The sequence below is a fragment of the Chiloscyllium plagiosum genome, unplaced genomic scaffold (genome assembly GCF_037043375.1).
Source record: "Chiloscyllium plagiosum isolate Xiang-an unplaced genomic scaffold, Cpla_swu_hap1 HiC_scaffold_8, whole genome shotgun sequence".
Taxonomy (NCBI): domain Eukaryota; kingdom Metazoa; phylum Chordata; class Chondrichthyes; order Orectolobiformes; family Hemiscylliidae; genus Chiloscyllium; species Chiloscyllium plagiosum.
The window spans coordinates 37,100,244-37,128,093 of record NW_028270146.1 but is presented as its reverse complement, the minus strand read 5'-3'; the positions used below and the strand labels follow the sequence as shown (position 1 = coordinate 37,128,093).

The window sequence follows — 27,850 nt, the reverse complement described above, 5'->3', positions numbered from 1 at the left end:
CAGAAATGTTGTTGCTAAATTCCACAAGCACCCTTTCGGTTAATGCTTTCTATCACCTGCTGGGTGGCAGGGCCTGGCAGGATATTAACCGGTTATGTGCACTCTGGGAGCAAGAGCTAGGAGTGGAGATCTCTTCTGAAACATTGGAGAATGCACAAAGATCTCAATCTGTAATAGGACATGCGCTATGCAGTTAAAAGTTCTGCACAGGATTCATCTGACACTGGACCTTCTGGCGAAGTTTTTTAAAAAGGGGCATCTTCAATGTTCCCCAAATGTAAAATAAGTGTAGGTAATCTTACCCATTGCTTCTGGATATGCCACAGGCTGTGTTTATTGTAGCGCTGTGGCAGGAGAGAGATGGTATTGAAGACCGAAGTTAAACTAGACTCCAATTCAGTAGACCTAAGAGGAGAAGTAATCATCTTCAGACAGGCACGGGACAAAACTATTTAATATTTTTGCAAACTGTGCACAGATGAATTGGGTGTCTGAGAACCCACCGTGCTTGCTGGGATGGTGGAAATTATGGAGCATATTCCCATGGACTTTTTTTACAAACATGGTGCACCGCACAACAGACCATTTTTGTAAGACATGCAGCCCTATTTGAGTTATTTGGATATAGATTTTTTTTCGGCTATCTTAATTAGGATATTTGTTTAACCAGGACAGTTAGGTCTGTGTCCTGGGCCCAGGAGTGGTGAACTCCTAAGTTAATACGGGTGTATGTCTAAACTCTCCCATTCATTCGCTTGGATCTGCTTCTTTGGGTCTAGCAGCTTTTCCACTGCCTGATTGCTTTCGGTGAATAATTAGACCAAACCAAATAAATGTTGAGCTGGGAGAACTGGCCACTCCCCTTTCATAGTGCAAGTGTTTTTTAAAATTTTGAAAGCCTTTTTTTTTCCTATGGCAGTATCTGTTAGCTATAATCAAATTGTCCTAAAATCCTTCAAACGTAGACTTTTTGGAGTCTGTCTTCTATGGCCTCTTCTGGGTGGGTGAAAGCCAATGACACTAAGCATTGTTAAAGGAGCAGCAGCATCATAATGGGATGTATATTTATTGCTCATTCTTGTTTACCTTACGAAGGTGATGAGCTTCTGCCCTGTGTACATTGCATTTGGTCAAGACAGACTTGCAATGCTTGGGTCACCATCCTGGAACTATTACACAGAAGGAATAATGTATTTCCAAGTCAGGATGGTGAGTGGCTTAGAGGGGAAGTTGCTGTTGGTGTCTCTATCTGCTACTATTAACATCTTTTTAGATGGTTGTGGGTGTGATATTGGAAGCAACACAGTGAAGCCCACAAGATTGGTACCTGTGGTGATGGGATTGTCCTGTGTTAGACCCACTTAACATAGGTTGAGTAATTTGGAATTTAGTAAGATGAAATGATCCTTATTAAAACCTTCTCAGTTCAGCCCCTTCATAACTTTGTAGATGTTTAAGCATTGTTTTCCCCTGGCTGGGAGGACTAAAACAAGAGTAAGTGACATTATTTAAGACTGAGATGAAGAGAATTTTCACGTGAGCAATTGTGCATCCTTAGCATTCCTTACCTAAGAATATTGTGGATGTACAATTTATTGAATGCATTCCGGGTTGAGTTGAGACCTCTTTGGTCATTGAGGGAATTGAAACATGGGAATGGATAGGAAAATGGAATCTAAGCCCAGCTTAACTATACTGAATGGTGGAACAGCCTTGATAGTTAGTTTAGTCATCTCCTCACTTCTGATATACTGATACAAGTGCTTTCCTAATTCCAGCTGATAAACCCAAAGCTCTGGAATTCTGTCAATTTCTCTGCCTTTCCATTTGCTTGACTCTTATGCAACCTTTTTAAAAAATCTAACTTTGTTCATTCTTTTGGCCATCCAACCTAACAACAACAAACTTATGGTTTGGTGTCATTGATTTGTAATGTCTCTGAAATGCCTTGCATTATTCTGCAATGTGAAAAGCACAACATGAATTCAAGTTCTATATCTCCAGCAGAGAAGGGTTCCCAATTTCACTTTCAGTTTTACCGGTATCTGACCCTCCTGAGTACAGTTTACACTCATTATTTTACAAATTCAATTTGGTATTGGTTCATACATGGATGTCAGTTGGGCTTGGATTCAAGTGATTCTTCAAACTGAGCATCAGGTGAGTTATTTAGACAGTATCCATTACTCTTTCCATTATTTGGCTGTCTAGTGTTTTGAGGGTTTGCTGATGGTGTTGTAATTGACCCAAAGAGATTTTTTTTGGGGGGGGGACTGGGCATAATCAGGTCTCTGCTGTGACTCCAGCTGCCAATATGGTAATTCTACTGAAATAACTTGGTTCTGGATATGTCTTCAGTCTACAATCAGACACAGGACTTTTTTTTTGTGAAGCCTTTTGCCAATGTGTGGTGTTTTTTTTTGATACGGAAAGAATCGAATTGCCTGAAGACTTGATTCCGGGGGTAACTCGGAGTAGACCAAGGTGGATAATTTGCTCAATACTTGTGGCCAAAGATTGCAAGTATTGAGAGTTATCGTTTGCAAATCTTCATGCTCTCAACAAATTGTGGCATAATCTTGCAAGTTGTTGGATTTATGTTAATTTTTTTTGGTGCTATTTGTTAAACTTTGATTTTTTTTTTTATTCACACTTTAGGACTCCCTGGTACCTTAATGGACAGATTCTCCTGCTCATTACTGTTATCTTTGTTGTTCTACCTCTTGCTCTTCTTCCTAAAATAGGTAATTGTTTTACTTTATTTTCTTTTAGTCCCTAATGCAGAATGTCATCGATAACATACCATTTTTGATCTGTAGTTATTGCTGTTTATGAAGTGCTTGCAATATTCTGCTCTGTTTTGGTCATGATTCACTTCAAATTTCTTTATTGCATTATATCGCCAACATAATCTGAGGTGCTTTTTTAAATTTTTGATAAAACCATTGGGACCACGGCTAATTGAAAATACTTGTCACTTAGGTGATTTGTTTGAAATTTGGAATTCTAGGAAGTATTTCTATATATCGAGTTTGGAAATGAAAGTGGATGAAAATAATTCTAAGATGCAGCTTGGGAGCCCACTATTTTTGTATCTCCCAAGGTCCTAAAATTATTCCCTATCAGATGTTTGTGATTTACACCAACCCAACAACAGGATTTCTGTCTTTTACCAAATGCTGGGGATCTTATTATGCAACATTATTCTACGTACATTAACGTGTTTTACACATTTGAGTTCCTCACTCCCTTCAGTAACTTTAAAACTAAACTTACAATAAGCATTAAGTGGGGTAACAATCCTTTAAAATAGTAGCATTTTTTCCTTTATGGAAATTGAAACTGGTATTTTAAACAAAAAATGAAGCCACAAGTAGTTGCTTTTAAAGCAAAAGAATGTTACTACACCAAATTCAAAGCACATTAGTTAATTCTCTATTTAAGATATTTTGTTTTAAAACTACAGCAAATGAACAGTCTTTTTAGCTGAACTACATACTGCATCAAAAATTTCTGTATAGGTTGGGATTTCCTGGGTCTTCCACCAGCATCTGGCAAGGTGCTTTCTTTAAATCTCTCCCAACTGACCTATTGCAGGTTCCACGAATGACACATGCACTTCTGGCATTTTACCCATAGCGATCACAAGTCCCAATACCTTTATTCTAATGTTACTAATTCTGGAGTTTTGGATATGAACATTTGCTTTGCTTCTTAGGTTTGATTTGAGTGTGCCAAGCTAAGAGTCCTTCAGTTAATGGGTTTTTAAAAACTTTCTTTTAGATGACGACAAACAGAATTTCAACTGAATCCTGTTAGAAATGTCTCAGCTTTTTCTTTTTGTTCTTTTACCCCGCTTCTGCCTTGTAAAAGTCTTTTGTGACTATTTAGTTGCATGTCATTTTGTTAGTGGCTAGGGAAAGAGGCTGAAACACCAAAAATTGAGTCATAATATCATCTTTCTTGCACTTCATTTTCCTTTGTGCTGCACAGTTCTCTCTATCATGGTTGCAAACTTTGAACCCAAACACACTCCCCTTTGCAGTTTTGTATTGCCTGGAGGTATTTGGCAACCTCTTCAAATTTCACATGAGTCATAGAGTTATAAAGGTGTACAGCATGGAAACAGATGCTTCGGTCCAACCCGTCCATGCCGACCAGATATCCCAACCCAATCTAGTCCCACCTGCCAGCACCCGGCCCATATCCCTCCAAACCCTTCCTATTCATATACCCATTCAAATGCTGCTTAAATGTCGTAATTGTACCAGCCTCCTCCACATTCTCTGGCAGCTCATTCCATACACGTACCGCCCTCTGTGTGGAAAAAGTTGCCCCTTCGGTCTCTTTTATATCTTTCCCCCCTCACCCCTAAACCTCTAGTTCTGTACTGCCCAACCCTAGGGAAAAGACTTTGTCGAGTCCATGCCCCTCATGATTTTGCAAATCTCCTAGAAGGTCACCCCTCAACCTCCGCTCCAGGGAAAACAGCCCCAGCCTGTTCAGCCTCTCCCAAATCCTCCAACCCTGGCAACATCCTTGTAACGGTGGCACAGTGGTTAGGACTGCTGCCTCACAGTGCCAGAGACCTGGGTTCAGTTCATGCCTCAGGCGACTGACCTGTGCAAACTCCACACAGACATTCTCCCTCTGTCTGCGTGGGTTTCGTCCGGGTGCTCCGGTTTCCTCCCACAGTCCAAAAATGTGCAGGTTAGATGAATTGGCCATGTTAAATTGCCTGTAGTGTTCGGGGCAGGGGTAAATGTAGGGGAATGGGTCTGGGTGGGTTGTGCTTCAGCGGGTCGGCGTGGACTTGTTGGACAGAAGGGCCTGTTTCCACACTAAGTAATCTAATCTAATCTTAGTAATCCAAAATCTTTTCTGAACCCTTTCAAGTTTCACAACATCTTTCTGATAGGAAGGAGACCAGAATTGCACACAATATTCCAACAGTAGCCTAACCAATGTCCTGTACAGCCGCAACATGACCTCCCAACTCCTGTACTCAATACTCTGACCAATAAAAGAAAGCATACCAAATGCCGCCTTCACTATCCTATCTACCTGCAACTCCACTTTCAAGGAGCTATGAACCTGCACTCCAAGGTCTCTGTTCAGCAACTCCCCCTAGGACCTTACAATCAAGTGTATAGGTCCTGCTAAGATTTGCTTTCCCAAAATGCAGCACCTCGCATTTATCTGAATTAAACTCCATCTGTCACTTCTCAGCTCATTGGCCCATCTGGTCAAGATCCTGTTGTAATCTGAGATAACCTTCTTCGCTGTCCACTACACCTCCAATTTTGGTGTCATCTGCAAACTTGCTTCCTGTACCTTTATGCTCCCATCCAAATCATTTATGTAAATGACAAAAAGTAGACGACCCAGGACCGATCCTTGTGGCACTCGACTGGTCACAGGCCTCCAGTCTGAAAAACAATCCTCTGCCACCACCCTCTGTCTTCTACCTTTTGAGCCAGTTCTGTATTCAAATGTCTAGTTCTCCCTGTATTCCATGAGACCTAACCTTGCTAACCAGTCTCCCATGGGGAACCTTGTCGAATGCCTTACTGAAGTCCATATAGATCACATCTACTGCTCTACCCTCACCAATCCTCTTACTACTTCAAAAAACTTTGAGAGACATGATTTCCTATGCACAAAGCCATGTTGAATATCCCTAATCAGTCCTTGTCTTTCCAAATACATGTACATCCTGTCCCTCAGGATTCCCTCCAACAACTTGCCCACCACTGATGTCAGGCTCACTGGTCTGTAGTTCCCTGGCCTGTCCTTACCACCCTTCTTAAACAGTGGCACCACTTTAGCCAACCTCCAGTCTTCTGGCACCTCACCTGTGACTATCTATGATACAAATATCTCAGCAACAGGCCCAGCAATCATTTATCTAGCTTCCCACAGAGGTCTAGGGTACACCTGATCAGGTTCTGGGGATTTATCCACCTTTTGTGTTTCAAAGTGCTTATCCAATTTTAGAAAGATTCCAGGTGACCTTTAGAAGTTTATAAAATCATGAAGGGCATGGATCAGGTAACTGGAAAGGTCATTTTTTTTTATCCTGGGTTGGTGTATTCCAAAACTAGAAGGCATAGGTTTAAGGTGAGAGAGAGAGCTAAGACTTAAAAAGGGACCTCAAGAGGCAACCTTTTTCAAGTACACAGTGATGGGTGTATGGAAGACGTTGCTCGAGCAAGTGTTGGAGGAGAGTACAATGACAATATTTTAAAAGGCATCTGGATGGGTATATGAATAGGAAGGGTTTAGAAGGATATGGCCCAAATGATGGCAAACGGGTCTCAATTAATTTATGATATCTGGTCAGCATGGACAAGTTCAACCGAAGGGTCTGTTTCCGTGCTGTATATCTGACTCTGACTATACATGAAAGTAGAATATTCAAAATCATTTCGAACTCAGTGTTTAAAACTAATCTTATCATCTTCCTCAATTATTTCACTGATTTACCTCTAAATTGGTCTCTATTAGGGGTATCCTTCAAACTCAAAATAAACTAACTCTCTGCTCCAAATCCTTCCAGTTTCATTTGTTAATATGGCTGGCTAACAGGAGGTGCTCAGCTGAAAGGATGCCATAATTGAATGCCAGTTGCAGGCTCCCATCTTAGACTAAGCAAAAGTCATAAAACATTTAGGAAAATAGAAACGTGTATATTTTGAACTGTTTTCTACCATCCTTTCCAAATCTTTTCTATTTCAGAGGGCTGCAAATTTGCCAACGCAGTTGATGTTTTCTGCCCATGTTTTTGCATTCTGTTTTAATGTCTTTTTTTTTGTAGGAGTTGGAATATATGTAATACTGCTCATTCTTGAGGTTGACCATGACTCTGTAGACCATTATTCCTTCATTGTAAATTATCAAATGTTTTTATCCTTGCCAGCACAGCTTGTATTTGGGATTTCCTAATACTTGACGTCATTTTGTTTTCAGAATTTCTTGGTTATACAAGTGGTTTGTCCATCTTATTCATGGTCTACTTTACCATTGTGGTGAGTGAAATTTCCTGTTTGATGCCTTTTATACATCAGTTAAACTGGTCATTTTTTAGGATAGTTGGTATATATTAGTCTTCTGTTGACCAATGTAAATCCCATCATTTTACGTTTTCAGATTCAGTACCTCCGTGACCACCAATGTGCAGTATTTTGGTCAATATTAAACTAAGACTTGGATTGTTCTACACACTATAGGCTGTTTTAGGCTTTCCCTTATTTCCTGTTCTCAGTTGTACCCCTTTTTAAACAAAGAACCAAGATCAAGCAAAAGAGCTTGAATGTCTTCCAATTTTCAGCATTGATTTGTTCTTTGGGAGCAAATGTTCCTTATCACACTGCAGTTGGCATTGATGGGAAAAATGAAGATAATGTGCTGAAAACGATGTTTGCTCAACTTTGCTTTTTTTTTGGAAGTTGCATAATTAATAGTTTGTTCTATAATTGCTTGAGAACAACCTCAGCCCAGACTAGATGAGAAGCTAGATGTGAAGGGAAATATTGAGAAAATTGACCTTGAACCTTTTTATAATGTGCTGTGGAAGGATACTGCATCACAGCAGCAATCTACTGCCAGTGATCTGCCTTGGGATATTCCTGCCTACTGACCTGCCACTATCAATAGCTGGGAAATTGTAACCAGAAAAAATTGCTCTAACCATGTAATGCACAAAGATATGGAAAATTTGGCACAACTGTCATTTTTATTGGACGTTTTCATTTAATTGCCTGCTGCAGCTGTTATGTATTTGTCAAGTGTCACATATTATACTGGAATTAATGATAATGAAACATTACTATAAAATATGTACCATGACTCTACTTAACTTGAGACAGATCCACTGTCCAGATGCACGGACTATTCCTTGCCATCATAGTACAACATAATTATGAAAAATGTAGCACCATAATAGAGCAGTTTTTAAAGCTTGTTCACTACTTCACTTTGGAAGAAATATTTGAATAGTCTTAGAACCAAGCATGCAGATGGCTGATTTGTCTCTAATGATCCAATTAAAAAAGTAAAAAGATAGATCACTTACCTATTTGTGCCTATGCCCGTCATACTTCAACTACATTTATCTATTCTAGTCTTATTTTCTTCTCTGGAACTAATCCTTCTGTCTTTCCTATTTTAAGTATTCACTTTTGTTTCTATGATGCTGTCTGTACATTAATGACTAAAGTGTTTTATTAATCCTCTTTAACAAGTTTTAAGTTCTTGCATTCTTTTATAGAAATGTCTGTATTTCCACATCAGTTCACTACAAAAACATTTGTCACTTAACATTAAAATTCTACCAAATATTTTTAGGACCTCTTCTTTTAATTCACCCTCACCAAAAATATTGGAATTGACAAGCCCATTCATAATGTTTCAGTTTGGCTACAACTCTAACGATGGTAATCTAAGTACTTTTTGGCCCAACTTGTCCATGCTGACCAGGTTTCCTAAACTGAACTATCCCCACTTTTTTCGTGTTTGGCTCCTATGTTTTAAAACCTTCATATCCATGCACCTGTCCAAATGTCTTTTAAATATTCATAATTGCGCTTGCCTCTACCACTCCTCCTGGCATCTCTTTTTATATGCAGGCCAGTTATATTTCCTCAAACTTGAACAAAAAATGATCGTATTTCAAAACTACTTGTAGGGTGCTATTTTAAGTACCTCCATGGTGGCTTAGTGGTTAGCATTGCTGCCTCCGCACCAGGGACCCGGGTCAGATCCCAGCCTCTTGCGACTGTCTGTGTGGAGTTGCACATTCTCCCCATGTCTGTATGGATTTCTGCCGGGTGCTCCGCTTTCCTCCCATGATCCAAAGACGTGCAGGTCAGGTGAATTGCCCATGCTAAATTGCCCAGTGTTGGCTGCATTAGTCAGGGGTAAATGTAGGGGAATGGGTGGGTGGGTTACTCTTCGGAGGCCTGTTTCCATGCTGTAGGAAATCTAATATAATAGTAATACAATTCGAATCAGGTCTGAGTTCAAAAGCACAGTGATAGCTGAGTATTTTTTAAAAATTCTCCAGGCTGCTTTACATGCCTCTTTGTTGTTAGAAGCAAAACCTTCGGAAATATGATAAATTCCTTGCAGGGAAAGGTGAAATATTTAAGTTGGATAAATGTTTTTATCTATACAAATGTAACAAACCAGAAATTTGAACGCACTTTTTTTTGGGACTCATCATATACGCTCTTTGTAAATTAAAATAGCAATCTGTTATTTATTGATTTTGTTTTAAATTTTGGTGATTTGCTGTTTTGATTTGTCAGAAATTGACTACTTCTGCTTGCAAACCATTTATGACCGTGCAGTTTGCTCTAAACATGTGAAGCTTTCAACTTAACTGGAAGGTGTAGATCTGAAAATGTGTTGCTGGAAAAGCGCAGCAGGTCAGGCAGCATCCTTGGATGCTGCCTGACCTGCGCTTTTCCAGCAACACATTTTCAGCTCTGATCTCCAGCATCTGCAGTCCTCACTTTCTCCTGGAAGCTGTAGATATCTAGCCCCTTGTCTCGCATGATCTTTCTTTACTAGAAAGAAAAAAAAAATGGGTGAACTTTAAAATGGGTAACTGGGGTGAAAGCTATGGAAAATTTGAATTATGGTAAAAGTTTTAAAGTTTTTTTTTTGTTTTTCCCTTCACTTAATCATGCACTAATATGCATGTATGTGCTATAATGTTAGTGACAATTAAACCATTTCGATAGCCTTATCTCTGCACCATACCATTCTCTCTTGATTCACATACCCCTCTCTCCTTGTACAAGGCTTTCTTAATCATTATTGCTGTCAAGTCAAAAACTTCTGCAATTTAGAAACTTCTGCAACCTAATTTAATTGCAACATAGGCTACTTTAAAAGCTATGCCTATTGAAACCTCTTAAATGCCAATACTTGTTGTGATTCTTTATCCCATTATTTGCATTTGGGTGTTTTTAAATTTAACATGAATTGACTTCTGCAGGTTGTGGTTAAAAAATGGTTCGTTCCTTGCCCGCTGTTTAATGGCACTGTCAATTACTTTCAGGTAAGACACCTTTTGATATTGCTGTGATGGTTAAGGAGATTAGAATGATTTCTTGCTGTTTGTTTAATATGAGGCTCTACTGAAAGTTATGTTGAAGAAATGACCGCTCACTCATAACTAAGTTTAATTTGATCAGACATGGTATTGTTTTAACTGTTGTGGAAGCAGATTTAATTGAAAAGTAAACAGACTTGAATGAAAACAAATTGCAGGATAAGGGAGGGAGTGAGCAAGGGATAGGATTAATTGGACACCTCTTTCAAAGCATGGGCATGAGTACAATCAAATGGCTTCCTTCAGTTCTGTTATTGTGATAATTATCACTCATTCCAGGCCTTAACTGTGCCACACTTACCCTGTTTTGAGGTTGGAATATCATCTAAATGCATTACATAAAGGAAGGTTTTAATAAACCAGTACAGAAGTTCAAGGATTAAAATTGCCATTGATAATTCAGAGTTTGTTTTCAGCAATGCTCTAAAGTGCAAGACAAAATAAAAACTTGTTATGATGAATTGTTTAAGGGGAAGAAAATAGCATTTTGTACTCTGAAAGAAGAGTGCTCATTGAATGGATTCTGATTGGTGGAGGCACGTCGCTCAGAATCCAGTGACGATATTTTTCAAGTCCTGGGTTTGGTGTGATCCTATGGTAAATGATAGTCTGGATGCTGTTTTGCTATTGATATACAATTCATGTATGGCTTTCACAAATTAATGAATCCATCAACGGATAAGTAGAAACTTTGCACTGACTTAGTTGTAACAATTTACTAAACTGTTTGACTGGTTTGTGTTATCTGTGGACAAGTCATGATGGGTATAAAGCAAAATCACTTGAATTGGGCAGCCTGTATATGCCTTTGCATAATGTGGCATGAAAATGAATGAATGGGGAGAAGGGTGGTTGCCTTGCAGTGTCCTTGGAGGCTACTGTGGCACAAGGAATCTCTAGTTCCATGTTATGTTCTCAAGTGGCTCTAGATTTTTTCCATGTATGGGATGAAGGCCTCCAAAACGATATATTTAAGAATCCGATTTTTTAAAGAACTTTAATTTTTTTTTTTTGCTGTTCTATTTTTAAAATGTTGTTATTATTAGAAATGAATACTTTCCATTTCCAACTTCACCTAGCATTGACGTCACTTTTTCAGTCAGTGTATTTCTGTTTTTAGTTAACTGCCTTCTAATCTGCCTCATTAACTGTCTTGCGTCAGTGTAATACCTGTTTAAATTTCTGCCACTAGGTTATCCAGTTGCCTAAGATTGCGGATTGAGTAATTAGTACTGAACTCTCACTCATTGTCCAAACTTTTCACTTAAGGTCCCAAATCTGGTTAGTTTGAGACCCGTGTTACTGCTGGAGAAACTCGACATGTATGGCAGCATCTGTCGAAGAAAAACTGAGAATGATTTAAGTCCAGTATGACTCTTCCTTGAACTTAAAGGTTAAGATTATTTTCACATGAAGCAATTTCAGTGTATGAAAGCTTAAAATGGAATATGTTAATGTCATGAACAATACCTACTTTAATTGAATTGCAAACATGCTACCTTTAAACACAGATGAATAGAATTGTTGCAGTTTTAAACTTTTTTTTTATTATTGCTTTCTGGAATGTCCAACAGTGAAATTTCTCCATTCCCTAAATAGCTACTAGATTCCGTCCCTAGGCTTGCTCCTAATCTACTTTCTTATGACATTAGATGAGGATATGTGGATATCAAACTTTTTTTTATGTTTATCCTACTCTTGCACATCGAAAATGGTAGGTTTTTTATTGTCCATATCCAAGTACATAGCACTTCCTCTCTCCTCCCCCCCCCCCCCCCCCCAGTGTGAATTATTTCTTGGTGTGTGGGAGGTGGAGGAGATATATATTTAGTTGATTTCAAGTACATGTGCAAGATAATCACTGTACACTATATTCCAGAGTGAAAAATTAGACATTATTTTAAGGGTCTTGTTAGACTGTAAAGTGTTTTTTTTTCTTTTTCTTGTTTAGAACTTTAGTTCTGAATGTAAACCAAAGCTTCTACAAATTTCATCCAAGGTTTGTACTCTAGTTACTTGGTCTGCAAGAACGGTTTGTTTGTATTCTCATTATACAATTTATAATCCATTAACTTTCCAAGAAAAGTTGCAATTTTAAATATCTGGCAGTTCAGTTTTGCTGAACATTAAATGTGAATCTAGTGCTTTATTCACTTGCAATATGTAACTTGCATATGGGATCCAATTTTAATTTTGCTGTTTTCTTTTTAAACTAAGCCATTGTTTTATAGGTGCAGGTAACATTTTTAAAATCTGAACTAAAAAGGCTAGAAGCAATTTCCTGTGAATGAATGTGCCTGTTTATTAACCACTGATAGACATATTCACTTAACATCATGACCCTTCATGTTATGGCATGAAATCTCTGAACTAGGCTTTCTGAAAAGGAATGGTAACTTGTACTGTGGGGCCCCTCTTAAAATCATTGTATCCTGAATAACAAAACTGCTGTCAGCACTTTATGCTTCAGCACAAATGATATGGTTGATCCCAGTTAACATCAGGCTTACATGAGGGTTCCTTAATGCCACACTCAGTTAAATGCTGCCTTAATGTTAAAGGTAGTCACTTGTGACCTCCCTCTGCAATTCAATGCTTTGTCCTTGCTTGAGTCAAATTTTGAAGTCAATAGTCTTGACAAAAATCAAACACACTATTAGTGAACATGTTATTGCTGAGCACGTATCACTTGATAAAGCTGTTAATGATGACTCTGATCACCTTAAATCATTGTCATGCGCATTAAGTCCAATTTTATCCATAAATGTATTTTAACACTGCTATTTTTCTTCATCCCGTAGAGTGCATACGCAATTCCAACAATGGCATTTTCATTTCTCTGCCATACATCAGTGTTGCCAATTTACTGTGAACTCAAAAGGTATGTCATGCAGAGAGTCTAAGTTTTTTGCAAGCATCATATCTCTTAAGTATCCAATTGACTATGCATCGCTTTTCAACTTGGGAAGCAGTCTAAAATTCTGTCCTTAGATTGTTGAAATTAGTATCAAATCAATGTTCAGTCATGAAGTGTTCAAAGGCTTAAATTAATTATGCTGAATATCCAATCCTGCTCTTTCACAACTTCAGTGATTTCACACATCCCTGTTTCTCTATTGAAGAAAGGTAAGCAATTAGATAATTTACTCATGTTTGCTAGTCAGTTTGTGAAAGGTGCTTTGGAACTCCAGAATAAATTATCAAAGTCTGCTGACTTGAGTCATTTGATGCTGTGATAGTGGCAAGGTAAAACACAGCTTTACCCAGAAGTACTTAGTGTTGGATAACCAAGAATCATTTTCATTCCCAAATACCTGCCATTAGTTAGGATAAACATATAAGTGTAATTTTCTTCAATATTTTAGCTTGTATATGCAAATTTAACACTTCTAATTGAGAGCTTTGCAAACCTGGTTTCAGACATAAGTGAGTATTCTGTGCATCTTGCAACCAAACATGTGTAACACTAATGTTTGAATTTCTTTTGAACAGGCCTTCAAAGAGCAGGATGCAAAAAGCGGTTAACATAGGAATGACTCTGAGTTTTTTGATCTACATGCTTTCTGCCTTGTTCGGCTACCTGACGTTTTATGGTTTGTGGTGTATTAATTATAATATTTTGAAAGTTGTTTCTGTAGTGCTTCCAAAACTAAGATTTTTTTTTTTCTTCTTTCAGCCAATGTGAACTCACAGTTGCTGCACAGTTACAGCCAATATCTGCCACGGGACCCCGTCATTATGTCAGTTAGAATATGTATACTCTTCTCTGTGCTTCTGACAGTGCCTCTAATCCACTTTCCAGTGAGTTTTGACAAAGATGTGGTTTTTTGTGTGTACTTTACCATTTTGTTTTCATTTTAAATATGGCTCAAGACTGTTCAGTCTATCAAACTTGACTTTAAAATATTCATCGCTTCCATAGTCTTTGTTAGTAGCTTTGTCATACTCTTATCCTAAATGCATGACATTTAATGGGATATCCTTGCACCTCTGCTTTATTCATTTGATCCTTATCATTAGACAAATTGAACACTGGTCCCTGAATTAACAGCAGTGTCCTTTCGTCAGTCATAGTCTTACTTTGGTGCACAAAATTAAAAGCAACCTGAGACTTGTTGTGCAGATCAAATCATTAAAACAAAAAACAAAGTTTGCTCTGATGGTATTTAGGTTTGGAGTTCCCGGAAGTGTTGATGTTTTTGTGCTGTGGTAGGAGAGATATAAGAGATTTTAGTCAACTTGGAAATTACAACTTGAGCAAACCACCTATTGATCATTACAGAGGGAATCTACCTCATGCTGTGCTTGAACAGTTTGAGTATCAAGCTATTGTAGTGAGAAGAGGCCCAAATAACAAATGTCATACCTCTGGAAAGATAGCTTTGAGAAAAGTGGAAATAAAAACAGGATTTGTATCTTGCACAGTATTTTAAACTCAAGGGGAGGTCAACAAAGTTTGTAAACCTCTTGAGAAAAGCATCTAATTTGTAATTAATAATGCGAATGTATCTTTCAAAATAAGGCATGGCTTTTTTCTCCAATACTAAAAAGTTATGTAATTGAAGTTTTTCATCTTGCAATCAAGACATGAGCAAGAATTACAATGTAAACAAAAGCAATTTGTAAGAGTAGAGAATGTGGGTTAGTTGACAAGTGGATTCTGTTTAGGTGCATCACCATGAAGAATACACTAGATTATAACTGCCTTTGGAAAATGAGCCAAAAGGTGGCTGTCACTGATTTTTTTTTTTTGTTATTTTTTTTAATTACTTTGAAATAATAGGTTCATTGCATGTACATCTTCTGTCGGCGAAGAACAGTCTTGTGTGTTAATGAAGCTTTATAAATGTGTCCAGATTGAATGCCTAATTAGCGATCTTTTTTAAATTGTTCGCTGTATAATTCTTAGCACAGGAATTCAGTTAGATTATTTAACAAATATTGTCCATTTGCAGAAAATCATCTACTGTTGAGCACTTGCATTTTGCAAGTACAGGCTGGGTGTGTAAAGTCAGTACCTTGCCTGTTCAGAAAAGTTAGGGAATGTTTTTTAAAAATCTACAAGTCTTTTTGGGATGTACAGCCTACATGTCTACTCCAATATCCAGCAGAATACCAGCACTGAAAGTCACATACCACGTTTTTATTGGCGTGACAGACGTATTTTTGGCTTTTCTGATGCCATCCTGTTAGTAGTAAATAATGTACTACTTCAAATGGTAGCAATGTGGAACAGCTAGCTTTGCCTGTTGCATAAACATTTTGAGGTACCTTGCTCATGCAGCTAATCTGAGGTAGGGCTGGGCACTTTTCAAGATTTGAAATGGCAGATTTAGGCCCATTCGAGTTTGTCCAATTTATATACAGAGGAAGCAATCTGATTAGGATGGTCATTATCTTACAAGGAAAGTTTTTTGATCCACCCTATTTGAGCATGTACTGTGAGCAAATGTCCTGTTCATAATGTTGCCAATAAAACTAATCTTGGGATTTGGACAGTTCCAAATACAATACCTGTTGCCCAGTATAGGTATGTTTGCAGTAGTTAAAATCTGCCAGAGTTTTCAACTCTCCCATCAAGGGATGGGTGCTCATTTAACTGCTCCAATACAAGACTAAATTTGAGTGCTATGTTTGTATTTGCATTTAAGAATTTGCTTACATGCCTCAATGGGATTCAAACTGCAAACATTCCAATTATTTAAAGTACACAAGGGTTTGGAGGCTAGGAGTCATCCCACCAAAGGAATGTTCCTCATGGATCCCAGCAAAGACTATTGAGATCTGGCCACAAGGGGATCCCATGATGTTTGCCATCTATTTGGGAATATGTGATGTCTCTAAATTAAATGTACAAGTTAGTTCATCAGTTCAGTTATTATTACTGATTGAAACATTGGGTCCAGATGGGAGAAAGGTGAGGATTGCAGATGCTGGAGATCAGAGTCGAAGAGGATGATGCTGGAAAAGCATAGCTGGTCAGGCAGCATCCGAGGGGCTGAAGAGTCTACATTTCGACTCCCCAGCTCCTCAGATGCTGCCTGACCAGCTGTGCTTTTCCAGCACCATATTCTTTGACTCTGATCTCCAGCATCTGCAATCCTCGCCTTTCTCCCATCTGAAGTGAAATTTAATGCAGTAGTGAAGGTTGTTCTACTGAAGCGGAATCTCTATGGGTAGAGCATAGAGGAGCAATTCCTGAAATGTGTACGGAATGTTTTTTTTAAATCGATTTTTGAGGAGCTGACCAGGAAACCGGCCATCATAGACTGGGCATTGTAATCTAAATAAAAACTACAATGGTAAGCAGTGCATACTGACTATGAACTTCTGTGTACGAGCAATTGTGATATTATGAGCCGTGCTTTCACGTTTTAGTTTTCAGCAAGGCTGTCAGGTGCTGAGCCACAAAACCAATGGAAACGAATTGGACCTAGTAAGGATGGTTTACATTTGATAGTCATGTCTGTTCATGAATGTTCCTTTTATCAGGTTTACAGATCTGTATGTTCAGGTTAGTCTTGAGGCCTTCAACGTCGCCATGTTGCATATGAAAATTTGATAGGATGCTAGGTATATCTGTGCTCGATCACTTAAGTGCACTTTAAAGGATTTAGCATCGTTTAGTGCTTTGTAGTATGATAGCTGAGAGCAAAGCTCAAACTGGGCAAATTCCACTTCCCACTATTTGTGGGATAGAAGTGCACCAAAATTGGCAAAGTTAATTGGATTTGTGTAATGCCACTTACTATAAGATTGGTCTTATCAGAAACTATACTGAGAAATGAAGGTAGATCATTTATTTTTGCTGTATTGTGAAAACTCTCAAATGGGCCCAAGGCTACCCCTTCAGTCCTGAAAAGTGCCTTCCTGTGATTATCATGGAATTTTGAGGTTTCTCACAGGGATGATTGGTGAAGCTAGCTGTTTCATACTGCTGATTTCAGCAGCAACACAATTGATGTTTGCCCCTAACAGGATGGTGCTGTCCACCCACAGGGTGTTCTGTCAGTCTCTGAATAATGCGGTATGTGAATTTCCATGCTGGAGTGATGCTAGCTATATAAAAGTTGTTGCAAAGACTGGCAGATTGTATTGAATGGCATTTTTCTTTTGGGCTGTTCACAAGCAATAAGATACTATCAGTATCCAGCCAGCATTCGCTTGCAAAACTCCAAGCAACATCCAGCATTTTAAATGATTGTTTGGACAACGTGATTTGGATAGTGTTTGTTATCCTGAATGTTCTAAGAATTATACTACAACCAATTTAAGAATGAGTAGTGGCTTATAGTAAAGTGCATTGTGTACTGAATCTATATATTGATATATGGGCCTCATTCTTTCAGACAAAACATGTACGACCATTGTCTATTTCAATTCAGCAAAATAGGTGCAGCCACCCTCTGGTAATGCTTCAACCAAAGGAATCACCCAATCAGTCAACTTATCTGGTTTAAATTTTTAAGCAAAACTTGATTATTAAGTTGTGGTCATCTAACTGCATTTCCAGGCAATGCCTTCTACCAGAATTCAGTTATCAACCAATCAAAACGCACTATTCTCAGATAATTATAAAATGTTTTCCCCTTTGTCTTGTACTCATCAGGACATGTGCAGGAATATAACAATCATTGACAAAATTTCTCTTTTTACATTACTACTGTTTCTGTACTGTCAAATGATTATTTGATATTGTGTTGATCATGCATTATATAAATTTCTTTTTTGTATTGAAGCAATGACCAAACTATCTAAGCTATAAAAGGATCAGGACATTCACCTGAAGTAAGAATAGAGATATCTGACTAATCCGTCATGGCTTGAGATTTAGTTTTAATGTAATATGTTTTTAATAAATGCAGCTATAACAGTATTAATTTTAAGGTTTACTATAAATATGGTTTTTCTGCAGAGCCTGGAAATATGTACTAAATTTGAAAAAAAAATTCAAATTTGTTTTTTAAAATGTTTTATTAGTCTTGTATAATGAAACCATCATCTGTTACATTTGGTGTTTTGAGCTCCACCACCAAGGAGCACTTAGTACTTCAATGACCCCGTTTAACATTTGGCTTGAGTCAGATTCTAAGAGCATATCCTTATCATTGATACATTTTTTTTTCCTGCAGGCAAGGAAATCTTTTATGCTGCTATTTTGTTCAAGCTGCCCCTTCTCATGGTTGTGTCATATACTTGTCACACTTGTTATTCAGACAGTGATTGTGTTATTGGCAATCTATGTGCCAAATATTCAAAATATCTTTGGTGTAGTTGGTAAGTTGTTTTATTATTTTGGTCTTTAATCAATCTGAAAGTAAATTACAAACACTATACAAGTAGAATCTGGGAAAAATAAAAACAATTTAGCATTTCTAGCCTCCTAAATAAATAAAGTATGAATTGTAACATGGCAGTAAAAGGCTTTGGAGAACTTGTGATTTTAAATGTAAATGATGAATGTCAAGGCTGTTGTAGTACAAGTAAGAATCATTTTAAGACCAGCATTAATCTGGTTTATGCTTTCATCTCCCCCAATTATAAGCAACTCATGAAGGATGAGGCATTAGGTTAATGACCAGAAAGGCTAAAGAGTACATTTCCTAGTTAAATGAACACTGAAGTTTCTATTTGTGTTCCAGTGTTGAGCATTATCCTTATCCTTCTGATTTCACATTTTAAAGCTGCCATAAGGTAGTTTAGTGTAGGAAAAAGAAATCTGAACTTGCTTTCTCATTCCTTCACCACCCCCCAGCCCACTCCATCTAAGTTAGCTTTGTCAATAATTATGAATCGGAGTCTCTAGTTAGTGACCTTCCTATCTGTGTGGGCTGTTCATCTTGTGCAAAGCAATTGAATCTCCTGTTAACCTCGATCCAAAGGTGAGTACTCCAGTGTATCTAATCTTTTCCTAATCAATTACAACTTTGTTTCTTTTCTTGTCCCATCCCCTCCATTTTTTTTCCCTCAAAATATGGATATTTTGGCTCATGTCTTGGACATTAAGCAGTTAAGATGTTTTTGAGAGGAAAGTAGATCAACACAAGGAAATGAATACAAAGTAATGCTGATATGGTTAGATGACGTTCTGAAGGAGAAGACCTAGTGTGAAACGTAAATTATGTGCATAAATCATTCAGACCATTGGTCTGCTCCACAGCATGTTCTTCACAATTCTGTGTAAAAATCAAAATTGCATACACAATTCATTTGTTTTGCCTTTATGATTGCAAAATATAGCATATGCAAAATGTTATGTACAGATTAATTTGTATCATTTTATGATTTAAAATTCTCTCCTTTTCCTCAGGTTCTACAACTTCAACTGCTTTACTATTTATCTACCCTGGACTCTTTTACTTGCAAATAAGCAGAGAATCTTTAAAATCTTCAAGGAAGCTTAAGGTGAGTTTTGAAATATCTAACTTTACACTGAAAACTGTGTAATGGTTTCTGGTAAAATCCTGGATTTCTTTTTATCATAAGGTGATAGATATTCCACTCTGCTTTATTACCAATGGCCGGTAGAGTGTTGGAGTTCCTTTTTTTTTGATGCTGGCATCTGTTGAATTTAAACTGTTTTTGTCCATTATTGTTAGCGCACATCCTTACTCCATTCTATTTTCAGTAATTTATCACATTGATCATATTTTCAAATGTTTAATCAGTTTAACAACAGTCCTTCCTGCCACAAGTACTTGTATCCTTTCAAGTTAAGTAAATATGGTTAGAATAATCCATATTATCCTTTCTTTTTTGACCTATGTAACAAAGGCATTCTAAATACAGGTACACAATCCTTTAACCGAAACGCTTGACCAGCTGGTTTTCGGAATTCAGAATGCTTTGAATTCTGTAATAAGTGACAGTTCAACGGTGAAATTTTTTAAAAAACTTTTACCGGACAGCAGACTCCCATGTGAGTAACAATCCCTGAGATAGAATTGAGGCCTGCCAGTGCTGGGCCTCACCCCTTCACGTCACATCTGAGTGACCCGCATCGAGTGGGTCTGGAGTTGGGTTAACTGTTGCACACCAAACAACCTTATTAATGAGATTAAAAAACTTTTTAAAAACCTTCAGATTTTGGAATTTGGGATTTCAGATAAAGGGTTGTCTACCTGTACCAGGCATGGACCTCAACAGATTGAAATTACTATAGCCATGTGGAAACATCAAACACACCAGTCCTTCTTTGAATGATGTATTGCTTTATTCTCCTTTCTATTATTCTGTCCTTTTTATTAGGCTAACCAGCCTTGAGTGAAGGACACTAATCAGTGCTGCCATCAATCTTGTCGATGGAATACAGGAAAGTAGCAATGTACCAAGTGGTAGCAGGGGGCTTTAATTTTTGTAGCTCAAACCCAAAGTGACACTGCACAGGCGTGTGCATTTCATATTTTAAAGGAAATGGAGGATGCATACACATTTGATTACCTGCATAACTCTTATTGGACCATGTATCCTATCCCTAGGCATATGGTTTCAACATATCCCTTTGCACATTTAGCAAAGCACTAACCCAATTCAAAGCCATATATCAACATCTATATAATAAAGTAATTCCAAACTGACACTTGGTTTGTACGCCACTACTGATCAGTTTAGTGATCTCGAGGCTGCTGAATTTTAAAATGAAATAAAGATTGTGTAGAAATGTTTTTGTATTTTCTTTCCTTTTGTTTGTTCATTTTTCTTTTGTTTCACCAGGCTCTAGGATTGATTATTCTAGGCATTCTCATTGGGGCTGTTAGTTTGCTTGTTATCATTATAACCTGGCTGCACAATGAAAATTGAGCCTAATCAATGGAATTTGCACAAAGTGAAATCACACAACTCAGGAAGTAATCAGTTGAACAGTGAAATCAACTTTGCAAATGTGTATTTTTTTCTGCTGACTTACTGGCAATATGATGACAAGTGAAATTACCTTTTGTTAGAAGTGGGATCGGGTCCTTTGAATCTCAATGGAAATGAAAATAAAACTTGCGATTGGGCATTCAGATTTGTGCAGGATTAAAATTAATGCTATGCTTTGCTTATGTTCAGTAACTATTCTCAATTGGGTTAGGGTGGGAAAGAAATCAACTGATGTGAAACCCTATTACCATGGAGAAACTTCTACCAAAAGGCAAATCTCTAACATTGTAAACTAATAAAACTCAATTTCAATAACTGGTACAATGTTTTGTAACTTTAATTAAATTGCGGTATAAATATTAGTGATTTATGGTAAGTTTTATATATTTTTCTTGTAATCCAGAATGATCAGTTGAAATTAAATATTTAAAACTAATCTTTATTGATAAATGTGCACATAAGGTGACATTAAATTTGTTCAGATAAAAGTCTAACAGTATTATTGCATACTTTGGGTTAAGGAGTAAACCTAAATTATCACGTATAGATATATTTTGCACTTTGAGGTGTGCATTTGATTCCTTGTGTGCCTGTTAAAATAATGTTCAACATCATCTTGACCTTGTACTAGTAAATATGGGTTAAAGGCCTTTTTTTTTCCTGCTTTTTAAATTTGTTTAATTAGAATTATATTAATGGAATACTAAGGGAGAGAATATGTCTGATCAATTTTGACACCAAACTTTTTTTGTCTCAAACCAGTGAGTAATAAATCAAAATACAGAAGTCTTTTAAAGTGCTGCACTCTTGCCTAACTTCGCGTTAACATTATATAATGATGCAAATTACTAATGTGGCTTTGATAGTCCATTTAGAAAATTCTTCCCTTGATTAACAGTTTAGTGTTTTAACTGATGGGTAATATGGTTAACATTTTGTCTTGAGGTTCTAAGTAAACTGTTTTTTAATAAGTGACTTTGTTTAAATGTTTTTGAAGTCATTCTGCTTGGCAGTTAACACTTGGACTTTGAATGATCAAAGGCATACAATAGCTGTCACTCGGTTAGATTAATGTTGTTTATGCATTCAGCCAGATTAGGCTGCACATAAAAATGTTGCTGACTGCTGAAGTGCTACTTTTATTCACTAGTGTAACTAATATTTTTGTTCTGAGCTTTAGTCAAGTTTTTTTTGTTTATTACTTTGTACTAGCCACACACTTGCTTCCCAAGTTTTTGCACTAAAGTAAATTTGCCATTTTAAAAATTGAAATCCATCTTGCCTTCTGATCTTGATAACCTCTTTAACAGTTGGTTTTTTTTTAAATACTGGTTGCATATTGTAGCCTATTATGTTTTACTGAATGTCTAATTTATGTTCAGCATTGAAAGTATCTTTTTACATTAGTTTTTCCATTGTATATTAAAAGATAAATATTTGTTTACATTTTCTAGAAAATATTTATTGTGAAATCTTGCACTACTATTTTCAATTATCTTTTGACTTTTGTACAACAAAATAACTTATGTATTGCCTATTTTCTCTTTGGTTCCTGAAAGTGTCTTGTTCTTACATTTTTTCTTTTGAATTCCACTGTGGGGGTGGGGGGAGAAGTCATTTGCTCTGAATTCCCAAAGCATTGCAATAATCCTGTTGTTTTTTTTTCTTTAAATCATACTTTTTGTAGATGTTGACCCTTCAGTTCTGTTAATACATGTCAAATCAATCTTGTTTTCTCCAGGATTCTGTTTTAATGCACTTTGATATTCTGTTAATAAATCAGGTTGTTTGTTAAATCTGTCATTTACCTTCAGAAAGCTATTGAACTGTATTTTAAATCTTTTTTGAATATTTCCAAATCTTAGTGTAAATTCCATCATCAAACTTGAAAACTGCAGTGGTTAATTATATGGATTATTGTAAAATAAAGTGTATGCAACAGTGTTATCATTCTGATGTGCATTGTGTTGATATAAAGTCTACTGGAGAGGACAGATTTTAAAATCTATTTTTGGGCTTGGCATCAATCTCCATTCCTACACTTGGCTTGGGTTTTTGTTTTGAAAAGAAGAGTAATTCCTTTTGAAGGAAATGGCTTATGCTGGATGCCAGCCTCTCTTTCTTTCATTTGAGACTTGAACTGGGAATCTTGATTATTTCTTTGATAACTATTCACCAGCAGAATTCCAGCTTGTCCTCTCAGCATTTTGAAGCAACAATTGAAGATCTGGGGACTCTGGCAAAGATACTTCTCAGGTCTGAGAGATGTTGGGATAAATTTATAACCCCCTGCCTAAAATTAACTAATCTTACACCAACTAGGAATATACCAAATTTTGATGCTTCTGTGAGCGACATTTTTACATGTTTTTTTTTGAGGAATCCCAGTGATTTTTTTCTCCCTAAGTTTTGGCTTATTCGTCTTGCCTATATTTGACGACATTTCGCTCATCTTAGCAAGCATAGTTATCATGTCAGTCTCTCAATTACCTTTTTTGAATAACTTGACTGGTATTATGTATAATATGTTCTATTTTCATCAGTAAACTCAATGCTATCATGACTGATCTGATAATCCTCAATGCCACTCGTAACCCTTGTTTGTCTGAACTAGGGTGCTATCTTTTGTGGCTCGTGGATGACAAGGTTCCCAAATCACCCTAGTTAGCTCTTCTGTAGTCTTTATCTAATTAAATAAGATTCAGGTGCTCTATTCTTCCTGCCAAAGTGCATAACCTCAATCTTTATATTCCACATACCAAGATTTTAGCCCCCTCACCTAACTTGTCTGTCCCACTGTAATCTCCATCACCCTGTACCTTCTCGCCTATTTTTGTCATCTGCAACCTCAGCTAAAATAAATTCACTTTCCTCATCCAAACCATTAAATAGTAAATAATTGTAGATCCAGCACTGATGACCATGGCACTCCCAGTTAAGTCGTCATCCTCAAAATGCCCATTTGTCCCAATTTTCTCTCCAGGCTAATATTACTTGGAACACCATGGACTCTTAAATAGCTAAAGTGTAGCATCTTATCAAACACCTTTTTTTTTCTAAAATTGAAATGTTACCTTGCTGCTACCACTTTTGACTACTTGTATAGTCTGAACTTCTACAGCATAGTATGTTAGACTATTGCAATCCTCTCTCAAACCCCCTTAATTGAAATAATAACCTGCACATCATTATACTCTAGAACACTTCCAACCCTAGCATGTTTGCAAAATATTTTAACAATATAATTATCCAAGTTGCGTTTCAGAAATATTTGCACAATTCTTTTTGTCATCTACTAAAAGAATATGCATACCTCTTTTACCCGTCACCCCACCTTGAGTTGCTTTTAAAAAAAATTAAGCCTGAAAGTACTACTCCTAGCACTGAAAACAACTAGATGGTACCTCCGTTATCCCTTTAAATCAAAGACTCCATAAACAATCCAGATTCTGGACTCATTAGAAGATATGTTGATGCAGGAAAGACCTTTCCTCTATTACAACATATTAACATAGAAAATCTAAATATGTTGAAGAGAAATAATATAATTGGAAGTCAATTGTGCTCAAATAGAGATTGAAGGTCTTTTCATTTAGTGAAATTAACTTTTTATTATATTGCTTTGAGATCCCTTCCACATATTAAGTCATACTATATGGAGCTAACTGTTGTGCACCATAACTTGCATTATGTTGCATCATTCCCTAGCTTGGGATGGTTGTAACATACTTTACAGCAATGGAGTACATTTGAATTTGAGTCACTTCTAATGTAGAAATTGTAATGACGAGATTGCACTTGAGCTCCTGCATGCAGCAATGAAATGAGTTGCCAGATCATGGAGTTATTTATGGCACAGGAGGCTAGTTAATCTGTTTTCTTGTGGGTAGTGTTCAAATTCATTAATGCTTGTGTTATTAAATGATCTCTTTTAACCAACCTATTGGACTTATTACTGAACAAATTTCTTCAAAATGGGAAATCTGAGGTTGTACTGTACTTGCATTTCTCAAAAGCAAGTACAGTACAAAGTGCCACAAGTCATTGTAGAAAATGAATGCCACAAGTCATTGTAGAAAATGAATGCTTGTAGTGGAAGGCTAACATATTGGTAATGTTGTGGACTAGGTCAGACCACTCAAAGCATTCTTAAGAAGGCAGCCCAGACCATAACTTTGCAGATTAGATAATTTTCACTGTACACTTATCAAAACAGTAAGTTAGCTAGGTTTTCTACCAGGTTTTAAAACCAACAAAAATTATTCACAAAATTACACAATGAAACATAAAGAACCCTAACAGAACTCAGTCCGTCCACACTAGACTTAATTATGCTGTTCTGAATATACACAACAGTCCCAATAAGCAAACCCCCTTTTAAACAGTATTAAAAACAAAGGAACAGATGCTTACAGGTTGAAGTTAGAAGGGCAGAAGGAGAGAGAGCCTGTTCACACAGCTCACTGCTGAACTCTCAACTAGTTCTGGACTGAACTGATTAGCTAGAGAGCTGACCACTCCCCTTTCATTATACAGGTCACTTCCAAAATATGATCACTTTGGCCTGAAGTCTCATCTGTTTACATATAAACTTGAATATAAAAGTAGGAAGCTTGCGTTTCAGTTTCTCAGAACTGAGACCACAGCATTGGTCTTTCATGCAAAGAAGGATGTAAATGCAGCAGAGGCCTTCAGAGAAGGCTAACTGATGAATGTTTGGAATGGGTATTATTCTTTTGTGAGGAAAGGTTGAACAGGCTAAGTTTGTATCTTCTGGAGTTTAGAGGAATAAGAGGTGACTTGATTGAAACTCAAGATCCTGAGAGGCCTTGATAGGATAGATGTGGAAATTGTTTGCTTTTATAGGGGAATCCAGACCAAGGTGTCACTTGGAAAAACATGGGGCTGCTCAATTAAAGTTAAGATGAGGTGAAATCTCTGGGTCATTTGAGCCTTTGGAACTGTTCCTGAAAAGTGATGCAAGCAGAGCCTTCAAACAGTCTTACAGCAGAGCTGGATCAATTATTGGTAAGCAAAGGAGTAGAAGATCATTAGGTGAGAATGGATTCAAGGTTACAGTCCAATCTGCCATGTTCTTAAATGGTGAAGTAAGCTTTAGGGACTGAATGGTCAACTCATTGTATGTTCATTTCTTCCTGCACCCAAACCTTAGCTTGTGTCCTCTAGTCATTATTTCATTAGCTAATTGGAACATTTTTCCATGTCTGCCATAATTAAGTCTTCTATAAAGTCTTCCCTGTGTTCTCCTTGGAGCAAAGGACATCAGTTTTTTTTTTATGCCATAAGACATGATCAGACAGTGGGCCGAATGGCCTACTTCTGCTCATGTCTAATGACGGGGAAAAAAAACTGATGTCCTTTGCTCCGAGGAGAACATGGAAGGTTTTATAGGTTACTTAAGTATGTAGACAAGGAAAAACTTTCCAGTTAGCTAATGGAATAATGAAATAAAGGCAGCAGCTTATAACAACAGCTGGGAGAAAATAACTAACTCAATTCCATTTTTATTTTAATTATAGAGAAAGGTAGCAATGTTCGCGCTCATACACACTTCCATGCAAAGTCTTCTCAATGACTCGTTCACATCACAACTATCTAGCTACTGAGGAACCAATCATCATAATTCTCACCAAGATGATGATCTTTGGTTTGTGCAGATGTGACTAGTCATAAATGCCAATCAGCTACCTATTGCTAGCCATTTCACACTCTTCAAAAATTCTGCTGTCAGGTCATGTACAAACAGCCCTCCACCCAGTACTTGAAGAAAGCAGCAGTACAAACAGGACTTAAGCTGCAGCAATGCATTCCACAGTTTCAATCATGTATATCCTCACAAGGTTATATAACAAACAAATAACACACCATAATGCCTGCATTGATTCATCCTTCCTCCTGTAATTGCTTTATTGGTTCCAGTAATGTGAATAATCTTAATATTGAATGGATGAAATAATAGAATAATCATGTATTCAATTTTAAACTTAGCAACAAGTGACTCATAGAATCCCTACAGTATGGGTACAGGCCATTTGGCCATCGAGTCTGCACCAACTCTCCAGAGAGTATCCCACCCAGATCTCTCTCCTCTCTCCTCCCTCCCCCTCCCATGGCCGATCCATGTAACCTACATATCCCTGGACAACTTAGCGTAGCCATTCCACCTAATCTGCACATCTTTGAATTGTGGGAGGAAACCCATGTAGACAGTCATCCAAGCGTCGGCTTGAACCTGGATCCCTGGTATTGAGAGTCAGTAGTGCTAACCACTGAGCCATTGTGCTGATGGCTTATGATAATTAACTGTGAGGATGATAGTGTGGAACTCCAAAAGAACATTGACGAGTTGATGGAGAGGGCAGATGAGATGTGATGGAGAGAAGTGTGAGATGATGCACTTTGGTTGGAAGAATATTGAAAAACAATGTAAAGTAAAGGCTACAATTTTAAAGGGGGTGCAGGAGCAGAAGGAACTGGATATATATGTGCCCAGATCATCAAACGTGGCAAAACATGGAGAGAGCTCGTGATAAAGCAAACAGTGTTCTCAGCCTATTTAATAAGGGCATAGAGTACAAGAGCAAGGAGATAGTTGAAATTGTACGAGATGATTGTTAGACCTCGTGGAGTTCTATGTATAGTTGTGGATATCCCATTATAGGAAAGATGTTATACATTGGAGAAAGTACAGAAGTGACTTACTAGGATGCTTCCAGAAATTAGAAACTTCAATTTTGATGATAGACTGAAGAAGTTGGGTCTGTTTTCCTTGGAGGGAAGACTGAGAGGAGATTTGATAGAGGTTTCAAAATTATGAGCAGGCTGGTTAGAGTAGATAAGGAGAAG

At 37.3% G+C, this 27,850-nt stretch overlaps 1 protein-coding gene across 3 annotated transcripts in view; it reads left to right on the top strand.

Moving 5' to 3' along the window:
- Positions 1-27,850, top strand: part of slc38a6 (solute carrier family 38 member 6) — a 71,986-nt gene that overhangs the window by 30,540 nt on the left and 13,596 nt on the right. For 2 of the 3 annotated variants that reach the window (XM_043697246.2, XM_043697248.2), the window contains 10 exons: positions 2,659-2,744; positions 6,970-7,028; positions 10,004-10,066; positions 12,072-12,119; positions 12,922-13,001; positions 13,613-13,713; positions 13,797-13,921; positions 18,253-18,397; positions 19,431-19,525; positions 20,834-22,927. In XM_043697246.2, the coding sequence (XP_043553181.2) occupies positions 2,659-2,744; positions 6,970-7,028; positions 10,004-10,066; positions 12,072-12,119; positions 12,922-13,001; positions 13,613-13,713; positions 13,797-13,921; positions 18,253-18,397; positions 19,431-19,525; positions 20,834-20,920 (889 nt within the window). In that variant the 3' untranslated portion in view covers positions 20,921-22,927. Of the gene's footprint in view, positions 1-2,658; positions 2,745-6,969; positions 7,029-10,003; positions 10,067-12,071; positions 12,120-12,921; positions 13,002-13,612; positions 13,714-13,796; positions 13,922-18,252; positions 18,398-19,430; positions 19,526-20,833; positions 22,928-27,850 lie in introns of those variants that run through there. The other variant, XR_006312720.2, reaches the window with a different exon arrangement.